Genomic DNA, 15,729 nt, shown 5'->3' with positions numbered 1-15,729 from the left:
CTATCTGTATCATCATTCGTCGTCGTCATCATCATACAGGGGCTGCTGTCGTTTTCGGGAACTCCCTCCAGCCCTTCGAACTTTCTGGTCTTCTTCCTCCTCACTTTCTACGTCCATTGCTGCATCGTCTCCTTCTCCTTCTCCTTCCCCATCGTCATCTTCAGTATCATTGCGGCGGCTCTTCGATGCACGTTGTATTTTCGCATCCAATTTATCCAAAGGATCCTCCTCTTCTCGATGGCGGCCACTTCCAAAACCGCCATCTGAATCTGAATCATCAGCGACAACGAAATCGTCCTCCTGGTAACCGGTGTTCTCCTCATCCCGACTTTTCCTCTTTGGGACGGTACGGCCCCCTGTTTCATCATCGGACTCCGCATGTATGCCTTCTTCATCATCTTCATCAACCCATTCATCAATCCGTCTGAAAGATGCCGATCGGCGTTTTCGAGGTGTCCCTGTGGGTGAGGCCCTCCTTTTGGATTTCTTTGCACTCTGTTTCATCAACTCCATTTTTTCTCGTTCTGGATCTACCTGTGGATCTGGCGCCATGCGCAGCCGCGCCACCTTGTTGTGTTTCTGGCCAACGGCACGCACCAACATCCTGTGCGTTTCCGACTGCATACCGGTCGGACGGAGAGACATATGTCCGGTAATGACCGCCTCGGCTTGTAAAACTTGCGAGCGCTTGTGCTGAGCGACGAGATATGTAAGGCCTTGTGACTTGGGAAGTGCGTTGGGAGCTTGGGATTGAGATTGAGACTGAGATGATGGGAGGCCTCCAATATGGCGTGGAACGCCACCGGCGGTGTCCACACTTTTTGTAATGTCGAACAATTCTTTTCCTAATCTAAGGCTGAGGGTACCGTCTGACCACCGGATGATTCGACTATTGGACTGTTTGACCTGCAAGAATACGTGTTCGATGCGTGGCTTTGCACATGAATTGTTTCAACTCACGTCATTGCCCGCCTCGTCTTTGATCCACCGCCAACGAACTGTATTTTCGACTTTGAGTTTTATGGACATGCTCTTTTCGCGTAGAGATTCCGTTTGAGGGATATCTTCATCTTCTTGTTCAGGACCAATGTATGTGTCTGGGTGGAACGGCTTGGAGTCCATTTTCACAAAATTAGGCATACGTATGACCCAGTTCTGAAAAGTTTAAGTACGTTTGCTTCAGGGCATTCTTGACCGAGCAATTGCGGCCAACTCACTTCACCGTTCGAACTGGAGGGCATGGGAAGGTTGGGAAAAGACACTTCTGCTTCCCTCACTTCAATAGCAAGCTCTTGGGGATTTTCATCTTCTTCATACTCAAGAGCTCTGCGTTGCTCAGCCTCGGCATCTGGTTCCTCTGAGACAGCTTCCGAGTTGTTTCTACCGAGATCATCTCTGTTGAGAAAAGATCCATGGCAAGGAGCGGTGGCGACTCACTCGTCTACCGCAGCCTCTCCGGGCTCTTCGTCTGCTTCATTCCCAAAAAGATCTTGCATTTCTTCATCTTGCGGCTCGGGTGGTTCGTCGTAATCGGATGTTTCTTCCATGTGGTTGTCATGAACTGCACTGGTGTCATAATCGGAGGGTTCCCGTTTTAAAAAAGAAGATTCTGGTGGAATTAGGGCACCAGCAAGGGAGGACATACCAATGGTGTTGAAAAGGCTTCACCGAACGGCTGTGTCGGGCAGGCACAGCCAGCACGTGGTGTCATTTGCACAGCTTCTAAACAGCTTCGGAAGTTCTTACTTGCAAGTTCGACGTTCCTCCCAAGACCCAGACTGTTTCTCTGCTGCTTGTTCAAAGGAAATATCTCTCGTGGACCCCCAGCTAATTCATACCTCTTTTGGAACATATCTTTCGCTCGAATTCTACTTCCGACTTGTTGATGGAGGATACCATAAACGGACCCGAATGCGCTCCTCCGACCTTGACCTTGGTTCACACTCGTTCGTCGTTTTAGGCTGTGTGCTGCGGGCGCGCATTTCTCTCCGAACCTTTCTTTTCTTGCGTTATTCGATCCGCTTACGTTTCTGCTTCTTTCACCTCTGCTCCGCCTGGTCTGGTCAACAATCTGTGCTGTGCACTTCCAGAATTTCACTAGGCTGCAACATCTTCTATGTCGGTTTATTTCTGCGCGCGGTGATCTGTTATCTTGGTTATTGATGCTGTTTAATACTGTGGGAAAGCTATCTATCATTTCAAGAGAAAACCTCGGCACCAAATTTATTGCGGGCGGTAATTGTTAGGATTCGTTACTTGAAATTTCCATGCGCTAAACTTGGCCAGATTCCAGTTCAACTTATCCGAGATGCGTCACAGTCTTTCAGGTCTGATGGCACAAAATCCCAACGTTTATATACGGAGCTTCACAGCATCCTTTTGATGCCCACGCCCTCATCATCCCCGAATAAACGCGACCGCCGTCGAAAGACAAAAATGGATGGCTGTGAAACGCTATATAACTTGTCCCTCGATTGCGTACGTTCCAAGTCGAATTTCTCTAGGTGTGCGGCAGTAGCAATGCAGTGTGTTTCGATCTCTTATATTCCGGTGCTCAACTTGCTGAACCCCTCTACTAGGACAAGATACGTTCCTGTTAAACGGTCTCCGTCTAGTAGCCCTCCTCCTCCTATCTCACACCTTTCCTCCACTCACGATCCAAACAACTCTCCACGTGGAATGCATTCGACGCTTGCTGTTCAGCATATCGTTCCTGCCTACCAGCATTATGTGGGTGTTTTGTCCGAGTCTTTCGATGGAGAGGAAACTGATGTCATTCAGCAATCACCTGGTAACACGTTCGACGAAAGCTATCGAAGCAATTCATATTCAAGCCTTAATCTAGAGAGTTTCCCTCATCCATACAACCAATATTCCTCCTCTTCCTCTGGCTGGTCCACGCCTTCCACGACGGAATACGTGCAGCACCCCGCTCATGTCAACTCCATCTCTCACACAACCCCAGTAAACCACTACCCGTCGACCACTTTTTACAATACTAGCACAGTTTGGGACGGCGCGTCAAACCCAGCCAACACAGACGATGGTCTTGCCGTCATGCCACCGCCCTACGCTCAGTACGTCGATGAGACGCCTGCGTACCGCGACCAATACCACCACGGAAACTACGGCCATCCTCATGCATACGCTGCAGAAGCCAACCGCCAGATCTCTCCTGTCGGATCTAGCGAGGTAGTGTCGCCACACCAGAGCTCAACTCATCTCTCACCCCCTCCGCACACCCCTGAAAATTATGAGAGACAAACGCCATCGCCGCACGTTGGGGCGTTGTCCTCAACCTCGCTGCAAGCACCTTCAATAGTTAGTCCCTTTTCCTATAATTTTTTCTTCAAGTGCTAAATGTTTCTATTTTTTTTGTCATGTAGACCACCCATCAGCGGTATTACAGTCACAAAGAACAGTTACAATTTTTCAGGGACGCGCTGAGTCTACCGTTCTCAATATCGCCCAGTCCATTCATCCCTCAGTCGATGTACAAACCCCACACCAACTCGGACAGGCGCCGGTATGTGGAGGAGGTGGAGCTCGATGAGCCAATATATTTTTGGGCGGAAAATCCGACGGAATGTGGGATTTCCCTCGCGGACGCACTTCACTCCCGAGTGAGAAGACTAGTGGGTCGCGAGGACACGGTGTTTGAGGGACGGGGACCCAGCGTTTCGATCCGACTCGAGGTAAGCTTTCTTTTCTTTTCTGGCGCCCAACCAAAATTTTCCATGAGTCTAAACATTCGTTGTGACGTTATCACTAGTGGCCTGGCTACCGTCAATGGAGTCGACAGATCCCTACAAAAGACTTCCGTACCCCTCCCGGACCTATCACAAAAGCCAAGTTAGCAAAAAATGTCGCCAAATGTGTCCACCGGTTTATTCTTGTAAGCGTCCCATCTTTTGTGTCTCTGTTCCATCGTTGATTGAAACTCCGGCAGGAACGCCAAAATCAGCGGTTAGAGGACGAGTCCGACGACAACTGGCGAGTCGGGACTGGCCGCGGTACTATCAGACTCGAAGATCTCATTCTCGTCAGCATGCACCACGTCTCTATGGGGTCCTGGCAACCTCAATTGCGGATATGCCGGCCTCAACAGATGCATCATCCCGGCGGCTCCCATTGGTCGTAAACAAACAGAACAAAAATGCGGTACAAACCTCGAAGTCGTGATAACCTATACCCTTCGTTTATGATTCCAACAAATAATTAGTATATCCGTGCCTGCTTTACTTAATGTTCTGCTAGATCCTGATCTATAATCGCACCTGGCGTGTATCCTATTGTAGGGTGCTTCTTCCCATTACTACTACATCATACGGGCAAATGTCGTCGAAAATGTTCTACCTAGTGGATGCACCTGTTTGTCATCTACAGTATCTATTCTTTTGTATCTTTTAGCACTCGAGACGGATTGTTCAAAATGTATTTGTAAAGTTCAATGATCTCCTGCAATTCCAAACACGTCTTTATTGCGACCTCACTGACTTGGGCGGCGCTCAAGAAACTGGCCAACCCGGAATGGAAGTTGTAAAGAGCGCCCAAGAGTCGCCCCTTGGTTGCCTGGAAAACATGACAGAATCTAATTTCATGATATCAGTTCGTTTGGTTTCTGAAATTCGGCGTGAAGCGACGGAAAGAAAACATCGACGAAGACATGACGTTGTCATGGTCGCACAACACGGTCTCGATGGATAGTCAGATCCGTTGGTTCGCAAGTATGTGGGTCGGGTCGTCAAGACTGTTTAGTTCCGGTCCGCGAGAGTAGGGACGTGAATTTACCCGACAACTCTGAGTAGATTGAGCACGGAGATTGGAAACGGACAGACGAGGTGTAACTTGGCGTAGATCTGCGCGCTCTACGACTCGTAAAAGATCGTTGCGCCCAATGTCTGAACTGAAAGAGATAAATTGGACATCACTTGGGCGAATGTATTATCACCATGAGGGAATGGGAGCAACTCGACGGGAAGATGTGACTTTTGAAGCTAGCGCCCGGTATTGAATTCTTCGCCGCGCCGCTCTAAGTCGACGAACTGACAAAATTTGCCTTTGCCACTGCAAAGGCTCTCAACCATCATTTCAAACAAGTTTTGTTTTGCCCCCCTGAGATTCACTCCAGCGCTGACCTTGGAAGGCGCTGTAGAAAGACCTATCAAATGCTTGACTGTTTGGTGACGGAATCTGAGGAGATACACAACGCACTGGTTTGTGATTGGAGACTAAGGAGACTAAGTAATTAACGGTGTTTCGGGTACCGCAGCAGCCGACACCGTTTCCTTCATCTAGTGCCCCGTCTTCATTCCCCAGGAAACCCTCTATGTGGCTCAAGTCGTTATTTATCAACTCAGGACCACATGGAAGTGCAGCGGTATCTTCCGACGGTGCGGAGTGACATGGGTGACATTTGGTGCCATCACTTTTCGTACCGACGAGCACGAGTCTGATTACTTTTTGGTCTTCTTGTTCGAGGCGGTTCATCGCCAGCATACCACGGTTCATGAATCAAAACGGATACATCCCTCTCTCAACGACTGAAGACTCTCACATTACAGAGCCAATCACACGAAGTGCATCAGGAGAGCTTTGTTCCCGTGTACGAGCGAGCGTGGAATCCAAAAGAGCATCAGTCGTGACCTTCGTTAGGAACTTCTTTCATAACAACTATGGCCTTATACTTGTGATTGGTGCTGAAGGATGCATATCGATGACGAATGTTGGAGTCAAGAAACTCAACAGTATTGACCTCCCAGTCCCAGTCTTCGAAGTGTGTTTTGGGCTTCCATATTTCGCGACTTACACTCATCGTTGGTTTCTGTTAGCTTATTGTCATTCGAATGGTTAGCGCTTTAGCCCTGGCTTCGATGTCTCTATTTTACAGTTATTTATCACGGATTTACAGACCTTCACCTGGATTTTTAGCGTGGGCCTCATGTGAGCACTACGTCGTCTTCGTCCGCAAGTTGCATTCAAGAGCTCCGCCTTCAGGTTTTATCAACGCGTCGAAAATCCGTTTATTGGCCCAAAGGGTGTACGATCCCTCCTTCTGCTCAGAGGCCTTAGCGGGTGAGGGTCGGCTCGATTCTCTTCCTTAGGGAGGGCCAAAATCTCATGTCCGAATCTTCAGATTCTTTGGAGTCTTCGGTATTTATCAAGCACTTGAATGGATATCATTGTCAGACGCCACCGTATTGACGTTCCTTGCCCCGTTATGCACTGCTATATCTGGGTCGATATTTCTGAATGAAACATTCTCACGAAGTCAAGCAGTAGCTGGTCGTAAGTACCTGTTATCGCTCTTCTATCTGTCTGCTAACCAACACAAAATCAAGTGACAAGTCTCTTTGGCGTCGTCCTCATTGCTCGCCCTGTTTCAATCTTCGGTCGGGGTGGCCACGTTCCTGAAGCTATCGGGAGCATTCGTTCAGAATCAAACTCAGAAACAGGAAATCCAGAGCACAGGCTTCTCGCTGTAGGGTTTGTGTGAATTGAATATCTTCTCTCAACGAAACTAAATACTTGGCCTAGCATCTCCTTAATCGGAGTAATGGGCACAACGATTGCATGTAAGATCATTTCCCCGATATTTGTTCTTTTATTAACACGAGCCAAATCCAGTTACTTGCCTCCGCGCGATAGGTAAACGTGCCCATGCGTTACATTCTCTTGTCTCGTTCTCGTTTCAGAGTGCCATCGTAGCCAGTATCGGGTAAGTCTTTCTCACATCGTGATCCCAGGATTCCCGCAGTCTGAACCTGAACATATCGAAAAAATAGAATGATTGTCACCAAAACGCCATTTGTACTGCCCATAGGGTTGGTATGGTACATGTTCCTTCTGGTTATCGGCGTATTTGGGTTTCTCGCACAGGTAAACTTGAACATTCTAAATTCTTTTCTACACAATCTGACGTTCCTTGACTCCATGTGATATCAGATGCTTCTGACCATAGGTTTTCAGTATGAGCAAGCTGGTCGTGCGACTACGGCCGTTTACACTCAGGTTTGTAACCGTAATTCATTCATTCTGACCATCTAAAGCCTTAAACTTATTATTAAGATTGTCTGGGCTACCGTTTTCGAAAGAATCTGGTTTCATACTTCGCCATCTCTGCTTTCAATTATTGGAACACTCATTATCATTGGGTCTGCTCTCTACGTTGCTGTGAGTAATTTAACCAATCATTCCAGTCTGCGGAGGACGCAAATAACTAATTGAATTCAGCTCAACAAGAAAAGAGAAGGCAACGAGGACAATACAACAATTACTCTCGAACGTCTTGGTGACGGGATTAACCTTGAAGAAGGGCTGTCGGATGATTCGAGAAGGGCAGAGGGAACGAAACCATCACTAGCTAATCAAAATCCGGAACAGAAAGTTCAATCAGATCCTTAGAGGTATCTAGAAGGCGGTTATGGTCAAGGCACAACAAAAAGATGTGGTGGAGCATCGGAGATGTTTCCTGGTATGTACCATCGCCCCTTTTTACGACGGACACCCTTCTTCCGGGACGTGTTAGAAGAAAAGAACAACCGCGCATAACTGATTAAATGCAGGACCAGTTGTAAGGCAATGGAAATAAGAACAACACAGATGGATAAAAATTAGATCTACACAGCAGCAAAGACGTGGATAGAAATTAAAGATACAAAACTAAAATTGTCCGGAAATGAATAGGAATTGGGTCGTGATATATTAGGATAAAATAAGTTAACATGATGAGCCGCACTAAAGGGTGGCGGCCTCGGGATCTCGATAAACCTAGGGAAGAAACACTTAGGAGCGGAAAAATATGCCAGTTAGTAGGCTGAATTACCTTGAGCTCCCAGATATTTCCAACTTTACGCTCGCCGTATTCAATCTCACCATCAGCGGGAGCGGCAGGGTTCTCCAGTTGCAGTCCTTGCTCATTTGCTAGATGCAACAAGCAGATGAAGCAGAAACTTGTACTAATCTCTGCCATCTTGTCTGTAGGATACACGGCTTGAAGGTTGGAGATAACGTTATCGAATTGGCGAGCTTCAGTGGGCTCCGTGGGTTGGACATCCTCGTCGACGTCCTGCAAAATGGGTGTTAGAAAAGGTATGGAAAAGGGTGAATAATACCAACCATTCCGTCCTCATCTTCCTCCTTCTTCTTTGGCACCACGATATCAAGGCCTTTCCATATGTTGTCCTTCAGTTTACGCACATCGACTCTCTTAGCTCGTTTCGAGTATTTCACCGCCTCAGGTTTAATCCGGCGCGGCATGCCCTGGGAAGCTGCCAGAAGGTCCTGTTCACCAGGATCAATTGCACCCCCACCGAATCCGTCGTCCACATCGTCAAAGCCAGGCCCGTCGTCATAATCATCATGGAAAAATTGTGTGTTGAATGGTATAGGGCCTGTTGCTGCGACGAGGGAAGGAAATTAGTATCTTGACCTTCCTTTGACGAGACCAACTCACTTTCGTCCGCGTCGTCGGCGTTCCTTTGCGCCGCTTGATCGGCAGCTTGGGCCCAGAAATCAACATCGAGCTCCTCATTGGTCCTGGCACTTGTATTAGGTCCACGCATCTTCAGCTGTAAGGTTGTGAGGAAGACGACGATGACAGTTAGAGAATATACGCACTTCGAACTTAGGCTTAAGGAAAAGAGTAACTAGCTGACGGCTACTGAAATGCATATCATCCGGAAGTTTATGATCACTCTTCTTCTCCTTTTCCTTCGCCTTCTTTCTTGATTTCGAACCATTGGGGACCGTTCCAGGTAGGTTGATGGAGGCACCCTTCCCAGGTTTGGCAAAAAGGTTTTTAGTAATGGTTGTCGATGCTTCATCCGTGCGGGGCTCAAGAAAATCGATTCTGAAGGCTTCTTTCTTCTCTCGGCGTTTTGGCTCCTTTGTTGCAGTGGCATCCGCATCCGCTGAAACACGTCTTTGTCAGCGAAGGTAAGGTACTAAAGGGGGATGAAATACCTGGCTTTATTGTTCGTCGCATCTTCCAATGCTCAGGTCCGGCCCAATTTTTTAGGAACGTTTTATCGAAATAGTCCATCATACTACCCTCCCCATCCGCATCTTTTGTCATTGCGAGGATAAGGTCATTGCCCTTCGGTGCGTGGTGGGGATCGAACGGAACGTAGGGACCTGTTCCTTCTCCAGATGGCGGTTCGATGTTCCCATTTGAATCGTCTCCGGAATCGTCTCCCATCATGTTACCCACGAAGTCGTCATTGACTGCATCGTTACCGGTAAAGAAATCCTGAGCAGTATCAGTATCATTCGCGTCAAAGTTGACACCGAAATCATCTTCATTCTCGTTATCGAAGCGAGTATTGTCCTGGAAGAAAGTAGTTTCGTCCTGTGATAGATTTTTCGAAGTGAAGGAGAAATCATCCAGTGAGTAGCATATAGCCCTGGACTCCAAGTCCGATAGATTGTGCATGAACTCGTCTATCATGTGGCTCAATAAAGAACGAAGTGGTCAGGCAATTTACTTACTCCGCAGATAAGTCAGCTCAATAAGGTCTTCTTTTTCTTCCTCTTCCTCTTCCTCCTCTTCCGGTTTACTCATGGAATCACTTGCGTCGAATACCACTCTGAGGTTACCGTCTTGACCAACTCCCAAGCTTAAGTGATTCATGAGCAATCCTTGAGCACCCCCTTCGTCGAAATCGGCGCATGTTTTGCGGAACAAAGGATCGACGCTGAATTCAAGATCGAGTTTTTTGGCCTTCAATTGGGCAGGGTCTCTGACAAGTGTCGCAGCTGCACGGTGAGCCTTCTTCTTTTTCCTCTCAACGCGGTCGCCATCGGGGTCATCCGATCCATCATCGTCGGCACCATCATCATCACCCATGCCACCAGAAGCAAGATTGCTGGCTAATTTCGCAGTTTCGGTCCCCACGCTGTCTACACGACTGGTCCAGATCTTTATGCAACCGTCCAAAGTACAAGAGGCGCGTTGAAAATTGATGGAGTTGTCATCTTCATTTCGAAGAAGAGACATGTCGTGGAAGTAATCGATAAGCATCAGCTCCCAGGTATTTTGCGCACTAATTTTCTATCCAGACTCTATCAGTATCGCGAGGTTAAAATCGACAGGAAGGCTCTTACATTGTCAGTCGCTATCTTCATCCAACGTTCGTATGTGACGGCCATATCTTCCTTATTGATAACAGGAGGGGGAATAGCAGGGAGCTGTAGTTTGTGTTTGACGGTACGAGACGAATCAGCCTGGTCTTGTCCATCAACTACTTCTGAAGATGGTCCAGCCTGAACAGTCATCCTTGTGCTCTTTCTTCTTCTTCGCTTTTCCGCAGCATCGTCGTTGATCTCGACAGATTTTTGACCTGCTGGACCTCCTGACTCCGATATGAAACTGTCATGATCAGGATGGTAGGCTTCGCTAAGACGTTTTCGAAGTTCGCTGCGGCGAGGTTTTGGCTTTGGGGTATCAGGCTCGGTCCCAGCATCGGACTCATCGTCGTACAGCGGTTGAGATTGGGGAACACGAGCAGCACGAGCCATGGTGGTCGTCAACAAAGGTTACTCGACCACGTGACAAAGACAACCGCGACTGGTCACAGATCGTGACACGTGCCCACGAGCACCCACGTTTTGTCACACCCCACACAGCGACCTTTCTGTATATACTATCTGACCCCAAAGGCTCCTTGTCCAGTTCTCAGCACCACCATCAAGTAATTTTAACAAAAAAGTAAAGCGCAGACTGAAGTAACGTTTCTTTCCCAGATTTGATGTTCAGATTCGCGTTGCGTTGAACCTTGAAAGCTTAAACAAAGATTGGCCGACTTTGAAATCGAGTTCAATAATGGGGTATAAGACCAGGGCCAAGGCTGACCCAGTGGCAAAGCAATCCCATTCGGCTGGTGATGGCTCTTGTGATCGAGAGTCTGAGGAGTCGAAGGATGCAATACATATTGTCATATTGTCAGAGTAGTGACGGCGACATCTCTATAATCGAGCGTGGTCCCTTCTGACTATAATCTCCCTTTGAGACAAAATTCTTTCCGGAATTATCACCAAAAATAAGCTACGGATTGGATGAGACATTTGGTTAAAAAGAGTAGAATAGAGGAACAAACCTTTGCGGCGATACTTGACCCTAAAAACGCAGCATATCCTTCCCCAGTATCACGGTATTCAGGATAGTACTCAGGTAACGTCAGAAGCCGAACCATACGGGGCTGAGTATCTGTCTGAAGGTCAGAATTGTGCGTATAGACGCCTAACCGAGATTGGAGTGCAACGCCTATGCCTGCGGGTAAAAAATCAGGATTGAACGATGAGAATAGTTTATCCAGACGAACCTTTAATGTTTTTCGTGACAGACCCGGTCACAAAGACACCTGCCCATACATACTGTCGAAGGTCGTAGTCGACGTGCAGTACGGCCATGTGGATGGCTTCATGGAGCGAGATTGGCGATTCATTGAACGGACGATTGGTATACTCGGGAAGAGAAGATAGAACACTGGGCTCAAACAGTGGTTCACAGAACCTGTGTCGTTCTTTACCGAGAGTGATTGATTTGTCCTGGAACTGCACAGTAATGAGGTCCAGGGCTTCAATTTCCTTGGCCCGTGCTTGTTCGGCAGCAGATGCTTTGGCGGTGGCCTTCTTTTTCATCCCACTTTCGATAACCGCTTTCTCCTTCCCTGCAACGACAATAGCTGCAATATCGGTAATGCCCTCGTCTTCGACAACCGCCATTTCTCCATCAGAGGGAACTTTTATCTGACCATCATCCCACACTTGCTTTACTAACGCTAAAAGAGTTTCTCGGAGTGCTTCTGGCTCAAGGGGAGCTTCTGGGGGAGATATGGCTGACATGACGGATTGGTTGAATTGAAGGAGGTGGGCGAGATAGTTTTGGCAGTCTCTTGTTCCCAGAGACAGTGTGGTACATGCATGCCTGAGAATAAAACCTTCGTAAATGGACGTGATGTCGGTTTTTTCGTATTCGATGTCCACCACAACGCCGCTCAAGCCAATCGTTGAGTAGATCTGTGCCATGGGTCGTTCGAGAATACCGAAACCAGCGACATTGAACCGTTCGAAGAATATCTGACATATTCTCTCGTAGTGGTCTCTCGGTAGGCCTGCAGAGATGGAGAGAAGAACTGGAGATTCGTTCTGAACACGTCGGATTTGAAGCTGATTAAAAAGGACGTGTTTCCTATCGCAGGTGTCAAAACCGCGAGTAGTCAGTCCAAAATGACCTTAAACTTACCACAGAGCTTCAGCCTGAGTCCAATCCCGCACATCACCATCTGCGAAAGGCCAGGAGAGGACGATTTCCTGACCTGAAGCCAAAGCCTCGTCAAGTTGAGGACCAACAAGATAGTCGTTTACGGAAGCGTTTGGAGAGGAATTCTGTGGAAGAGAAGAGATTCGACTTGTCGATGCTATAGTTTGCGGCCTTCCGTTCACTTGTGCAGCCTCACCGTTCACTACGCTCTTGCGAATGCCGACTCGAGCTTGAATTTCCTGTGCGAAAGCTTTACTCTTGTTCTTGTTATATATATATATATAAATAACCGTGAACGTACCACAGAAGGTGTCTTCAAGAGTTCATGAAGCCCAAGACTGGCACGAATGCCTGTCCTGGAGGTTTCAATGATGACCACGGTAGCGTCGCGAAAGGACATGCGTGACTTGAGCAATGCACGCCGGCGCGACCTGAACTTGCCGGCCGGCGTCTCTGGCCCAAACGACTATGATAAAATTATTACGGTCAAGGTCGTACGATGATTTATGTCTTCTCTCCAACTTCCATGCAGGCCGGTCGAACCCGTCACAGACTATTCTCGATGGCGTCTACGTTCCAGCGAGGGCGGTCGACATACTTGGCACTATCTCAAGGACGTTGAGGAGTGCGCGAATTGGCCACAGACTGCACTTGACAAATATTGGTTGGGACTGCCAGTGGTATGGCATCAGAGTCCTCACCACTTGTATTTACGCTGATATTTTAAAGGACTTACCCGAATCTCCACCTGCCGGAAACGCGTTCGCCGCAGCGATGAAAGGTTTTGAATTTTACAAGAATCTCCAGGATGAGGACGGTCACTGGCCGGGAGAGTATGGAGGGACTATGTTCATGCTGCCATCCATTGTCATTGGGTCATATATATGCGGTATGGAATTCAGGGAGGAAGAACGTCTTGAGATTGCTCGGTATTTGATCAACGTAGCGAGCACGGATGAAGGAGGATGGGGACTGTGAGTGGGGGAATTCTGTCTCTTGAAAAGACTGACATTGTTTCATGATCAGTCACGTCGTAGGGCAGTCGACAGCCTTCGGCACTGGCCTGAATTATGTATCATTGAGGCTTCTAGGTGTTCCTGCAGACCACCCTACATGTGTCAAAGCTCGTGAATTTCTGCACAGTATAGGTGAGCCAGCGACCTGATGCTTTGCTTTATTCGGTCATTTATGATTGTAACACAGGAGGAGCTGTGGCCATTCCTACATGGGGCAAATTCTGGCTTGCGTTATTGAATGTTTACGATTGGGCTGGTGTTAATTCGCCGCTCCCGGAGCTGCTCATTCTTCCTCACCGACTTCCTTTCCATCCCAGTCGGTGGTGGGTGCATAGCAGATTCATTTACCAAGGTTTTTGCTATCTTTACGGCATTCGGTATCGAATGGAAGAGAACGATCTTATTTGTGCTCTTCGTAAAGTAATGCTTTGATCATTTTCACAACATCATTTGCTCACCTTCAACGCAGGAACTTTATGTTCAAGACTTTTACTCCATAGATTGGCCAACACAGCGGAATAATATCGCAAAAGGGGACATCTATGCTCCCCATTCCGCTATCTACAACCTGTTCTCCCATATATTCTATGTCTACGAACAATGTCCGATCCCGACACTACGCCAGGTAGCCATAGAACATGCTTACCAACTAATTATTGCCGAAGACGAGAATACAGGATATCAAGGAATCGCTCCGCTCTCCAAAATGCTCAATGCCATCGCCCGCTTGTCCCGCGAAGGCCCTGACAGCAAAGCCTACAGTTTACATTCGCAAACGAGAGCCGACTTCATGTGGCAAGGGCCTCAAGGTATGCTCGTGTGTGGTACGAACGGGAGCCAGTTGTGGGATACGGTCTTCGTTGCCCAGGCGCTTGCCGAGACCAAGCTTGCTGAATTGGAGGGGAATAGAGGTAGTGTGCTGAAGGTCCTTAAGTGGTTGGATGAAGCACAGATGTTGGCGGAGCCCAAACATCCAAATATCACGTACCGAGGAAGCACAATAGGTGCATGGGGATTCAGGTGAAGCATCCCACAATGAGGGTAGTATTGTTACTGATTTGACTACAGTACCAAGACCCAGGGATTTGCAGTCAGCGATTGTACCGCCGAGGCGATGAAGGCAATCATATGCCTTCAGCGATTGGAGTAATACCCCACTTTGGTCTTTATGCCTCTCATTGACATTTGAGTATCCGCTAGTTATACGCCAAAACGGGTTTCAGCAGAGCGTCTGTATTGGGCGGTGGACAACCTTCTCTTGCAACAGAACTCGAATGGCGGTTATGCTAGTTATGAACTCATACGAGCGCCACGCTGGGTCGAGAGTTTGAATCCAGCCGAAATATTCGGTAGATTACAGGCTTCCTGACGCTCGCCGCGGTTGATTCTGACTTGAAAATGCCCAGAGAACACGCTAGTGGATTCCTGTCATATTGAATGCACTACATCTGTGATGACAGCACTTTCCATGTTCAAGCAGGAGTACCCGCACTACCGTACTAAGGATGTCACGTCAGTCATTCACATTTACTTGTCCCCCCCTTGGGAAACGAGCTCACATCCAAACATAGGCGAGCTATCAACAAAGGCATTTCATTTATTCATTCTGCACAAACTCCAGAAGGTGGATGGTATGGTTTCTGGGGGATTTGTTTCTCCTACGCGACTATGTTCGCTCTGGAGTGCCTTTCCCTTGCAGGCGAGGACTATAACAACAGCCCATCCGTCCAGATGGCGTGCGATTATTTGGTTTCAAAACAGAGGGTGGATGGTGGGTGGGGAGAGGACTTGAAGGTGTGTGAGCGCTTCTCCAGATGGTTTCGTTAGTATTCATGAAGGCTATAGAGTTGCTTGGCAGAGAAGTGGGTCGACCATGAGGATGCTCAGGTAGTACAGACGTGCTGGGCCGCCCTAGCCTTGATGCATGGCCGATACCCTCATCCCGGGCCAATCGAACGGGCTGTCAAGTTAGTCATGTCAAGACAACTTCCAGTACGAAGTACCCATTTTAAGCAGGTTTTCCCTAGACTGACGAAAATAATAGGACGGCTCATGGAAACAAGAAGCCATAGAGGGTGTCTTTAATAGGACATGTAGCATCGCGTACCCCAACTTCAAGTTTTCATTCAGTATAAGGATGCTCGGGAGGGCTAACAGCTACCTCGAGAGCTTAAGAGCTGGAAAACAGATGTAGAGGGATAATCTGCTGATGATGGCGCCGGTGTTTTTGTATTCGTCGGGACGGTAGACAACAAAGCATTGTTCTGCGTAGAATGATAAAAGCAAGATGTCGAAAGAGTCACGGAAGAGATATCTAAATAGATTGCGCCGCGACCAAAGACTTACTCTCGGACCCACACTCTCAATTCTCTTCGCTGAGACGAATCTCTCAATTAATGTAGTAGCATACCATAATTCAATCCCAATCAATCTGAATCAAACAAATTTACA

General features: G+C 47.9%; 6 protein-coding genes across 7 annotated transcripts; 3 read left to right on the top strand and 3 right to left on the bottom strand.

Annotated features, from left to right (window-relative positions):
- Positions 1-12: 12 nt before the first annotated feature.
- Positions 13-1,905, bottom strand: E1B28_007412 (uncharacterized protein; the record flags this gene model as incomplete). The annotated part of the gene is made up of 5 exons (XM_043152148.1): positions 1,839-1,905; positions 1,438-1,786; positions 1,218-1,380; positions 961-1,155; positions 13-906 (listed from the first exon to the last, which is right to left on the bottom strand). The coding sequence occupies exons 2-5, from the start codon at positions 1,641-1,643 to the stop codon at positions 13-15; spliced, it is 1,458 nt and encodes a 485-aa protein (XP_043010234.1). The 5' UTR covers positions 1,644-1,786; positions 1,839-1,905.
- E1B28_007411 (uncharacterized protein) lies at positions 1,760-4,485 on the top strand. Of its 2 annotated transcripts, none has more exons than XM_043152147.1 (7): positions 1,760-2,235; positions 2,294-2,525; positions 2,580-2,730; positions 2,782-3,321; positions 3,387-3,695; positions 3,773-3,895; positions 3,950-4,485. In XM_043152147.1, exons 1-7 carry the CDS (start codon positions 2,163-2,165, stop codon positions 4,139-4,141), a joined length of 1,620 nt encoding a protein of 539 aa, XP_043010233.1. In that variant the 5' UTR covers positions 1,760-2,162; the 3' UTR covers positions 4,142-4,485. The 2 variants fall into 2 exon arrangements, with proteins under 2 accessions (XP_043010233.1, XP_043010232.1); XM_043152146.1 differs by having other exon boundaries at positions 2,287-2,525.
- A 1,024-nt stretch (positions 4,486-5,509) lies between these two features.
- E1B28_007410 (uncharacterized protein) lies at positions 5,510-7,628 on the top strand (the record flags this gene model as incomplete). The annotated part of the gene is made up of 13 exons (XM_043152145.1): positions 5,510-5,776; positions 5,832-5,849; positions 5,912-5,943; positions 5,998-6,075; positions 6,137-6,288; positions 6,342-6,486; positions 6,538-6,575; positions 6,628-6,718; positions 6,786-6,879; positions 6,946-7,011; positions 7,069-7,173; positions 7,234-7,474; positions 7,529-7,628. 12 exons carry the CDS (start codon positions 5,510-5,512, stop codon positions 7,402-7,404), a joined length of 1,257 nt encoding a protein of 418 aa, XP_043010231.1. The 3' UTR covers positions 7,405-7,474; positions 7,529-7,628.
- Positions 7,629-7,696: 68 nt separating this feature from the next.
- On the bottom strand, positions 7,697-10,615 carry E1B28_007409 (uncharacterized protein). The gene is made up of 8 exons (XM_043152144.1): positions 10,105-10,615; positions 9,490-10,051; positions 8,965-9,441; positions 8,620-8,912; positions 8,456-8,570; positions 8,119-8,399; positions 7,826-8,068; positions 7,697-7,770 (listed from the first exon to the last, which is right to left on the bottom strand). The coding sequence occupies exons 1-8, from the start codon at positions 10,516-10,518 to the stop codon at positions 7,738-7,740; spliced, it is 2,418 nt and encodes an 805-aa protein (XP_043010230.1). The 5' UTR covers positions 10,519-10,615; the 3' UTR covers positions 7,697-7,737.
- Positions 10,616-10,710: 95 nt separating this feature from the next.
- Positions 10,711-12,726, bottom strand: E1B28_007408 (uncharacterized protein). The gene is made up of 5 exons (XM_043152143.1): positions 12,564-12,726; positions 12,245-12,501; positions 11,322-12,190; positions 11,097-11,269; positions 10,711-11,044 (listed from the first exon to the last, which is right to left on the bottom strand). The coding sequence occupies exons 1-5, from the start codon at positions 12,660-12,662 to the stop codon at positions 10,943-10,945; spliced, it is 1,500 nt and encodes a 499-aa protein (XP_043010229.1). The 5' UTR covers positions 12,663-12,726; the 3' UTR covers positions 10,711-10,942.
- E1B28_007407 (uncharacterized protein) lies at positions 12,707-15,699 on the top strand. Its single transcript, XM_043152142.1, has 11 exons — positions 12,707-12,942; positions 12,992-13,236; positions 13,289-13,410; positions 13,466-13,698; positions 13,748-14,298; positions 14,347-14,424; positions 14,479-14,627; positions 14,685-14,790; positions 14,850-15,072; positions 15,124-15,270; positions 15,323-15,699. The coding sequence occupies exons 1-11, from the start codon at positions 12,769-12,771 to the stop codon at positions 15,470-15,472; spliced, it is 2,178 nt and encodes a 725-aa protein (XP_043010228.1). The 5' UTR covers positions 12,707-12,768; the 3' UTR covers positions 15,473-15,699.
- The last annotated feature ends 30 nt before the right edge of the window (positions 15,700-15,729 follow it).

Source organism: Marasmius oreades, chromosome 4 (assembly GCF_018924745.1).
Source record: "Marasmius oreades isolate 03SP1 chromosome 4, whole genome shotgun sequence".
Lineage (NCBI taxonomy): Eukaryota > Fungi > Basidiomycota > Agaricomycetes > Agaricales > Marasmiaceae > Marasmius > Marasmius oreades.
Note: the sequence above shows the minus strand (reverse complement) of the source record. Positions and strands in the feature narration are given on the sequence as shown.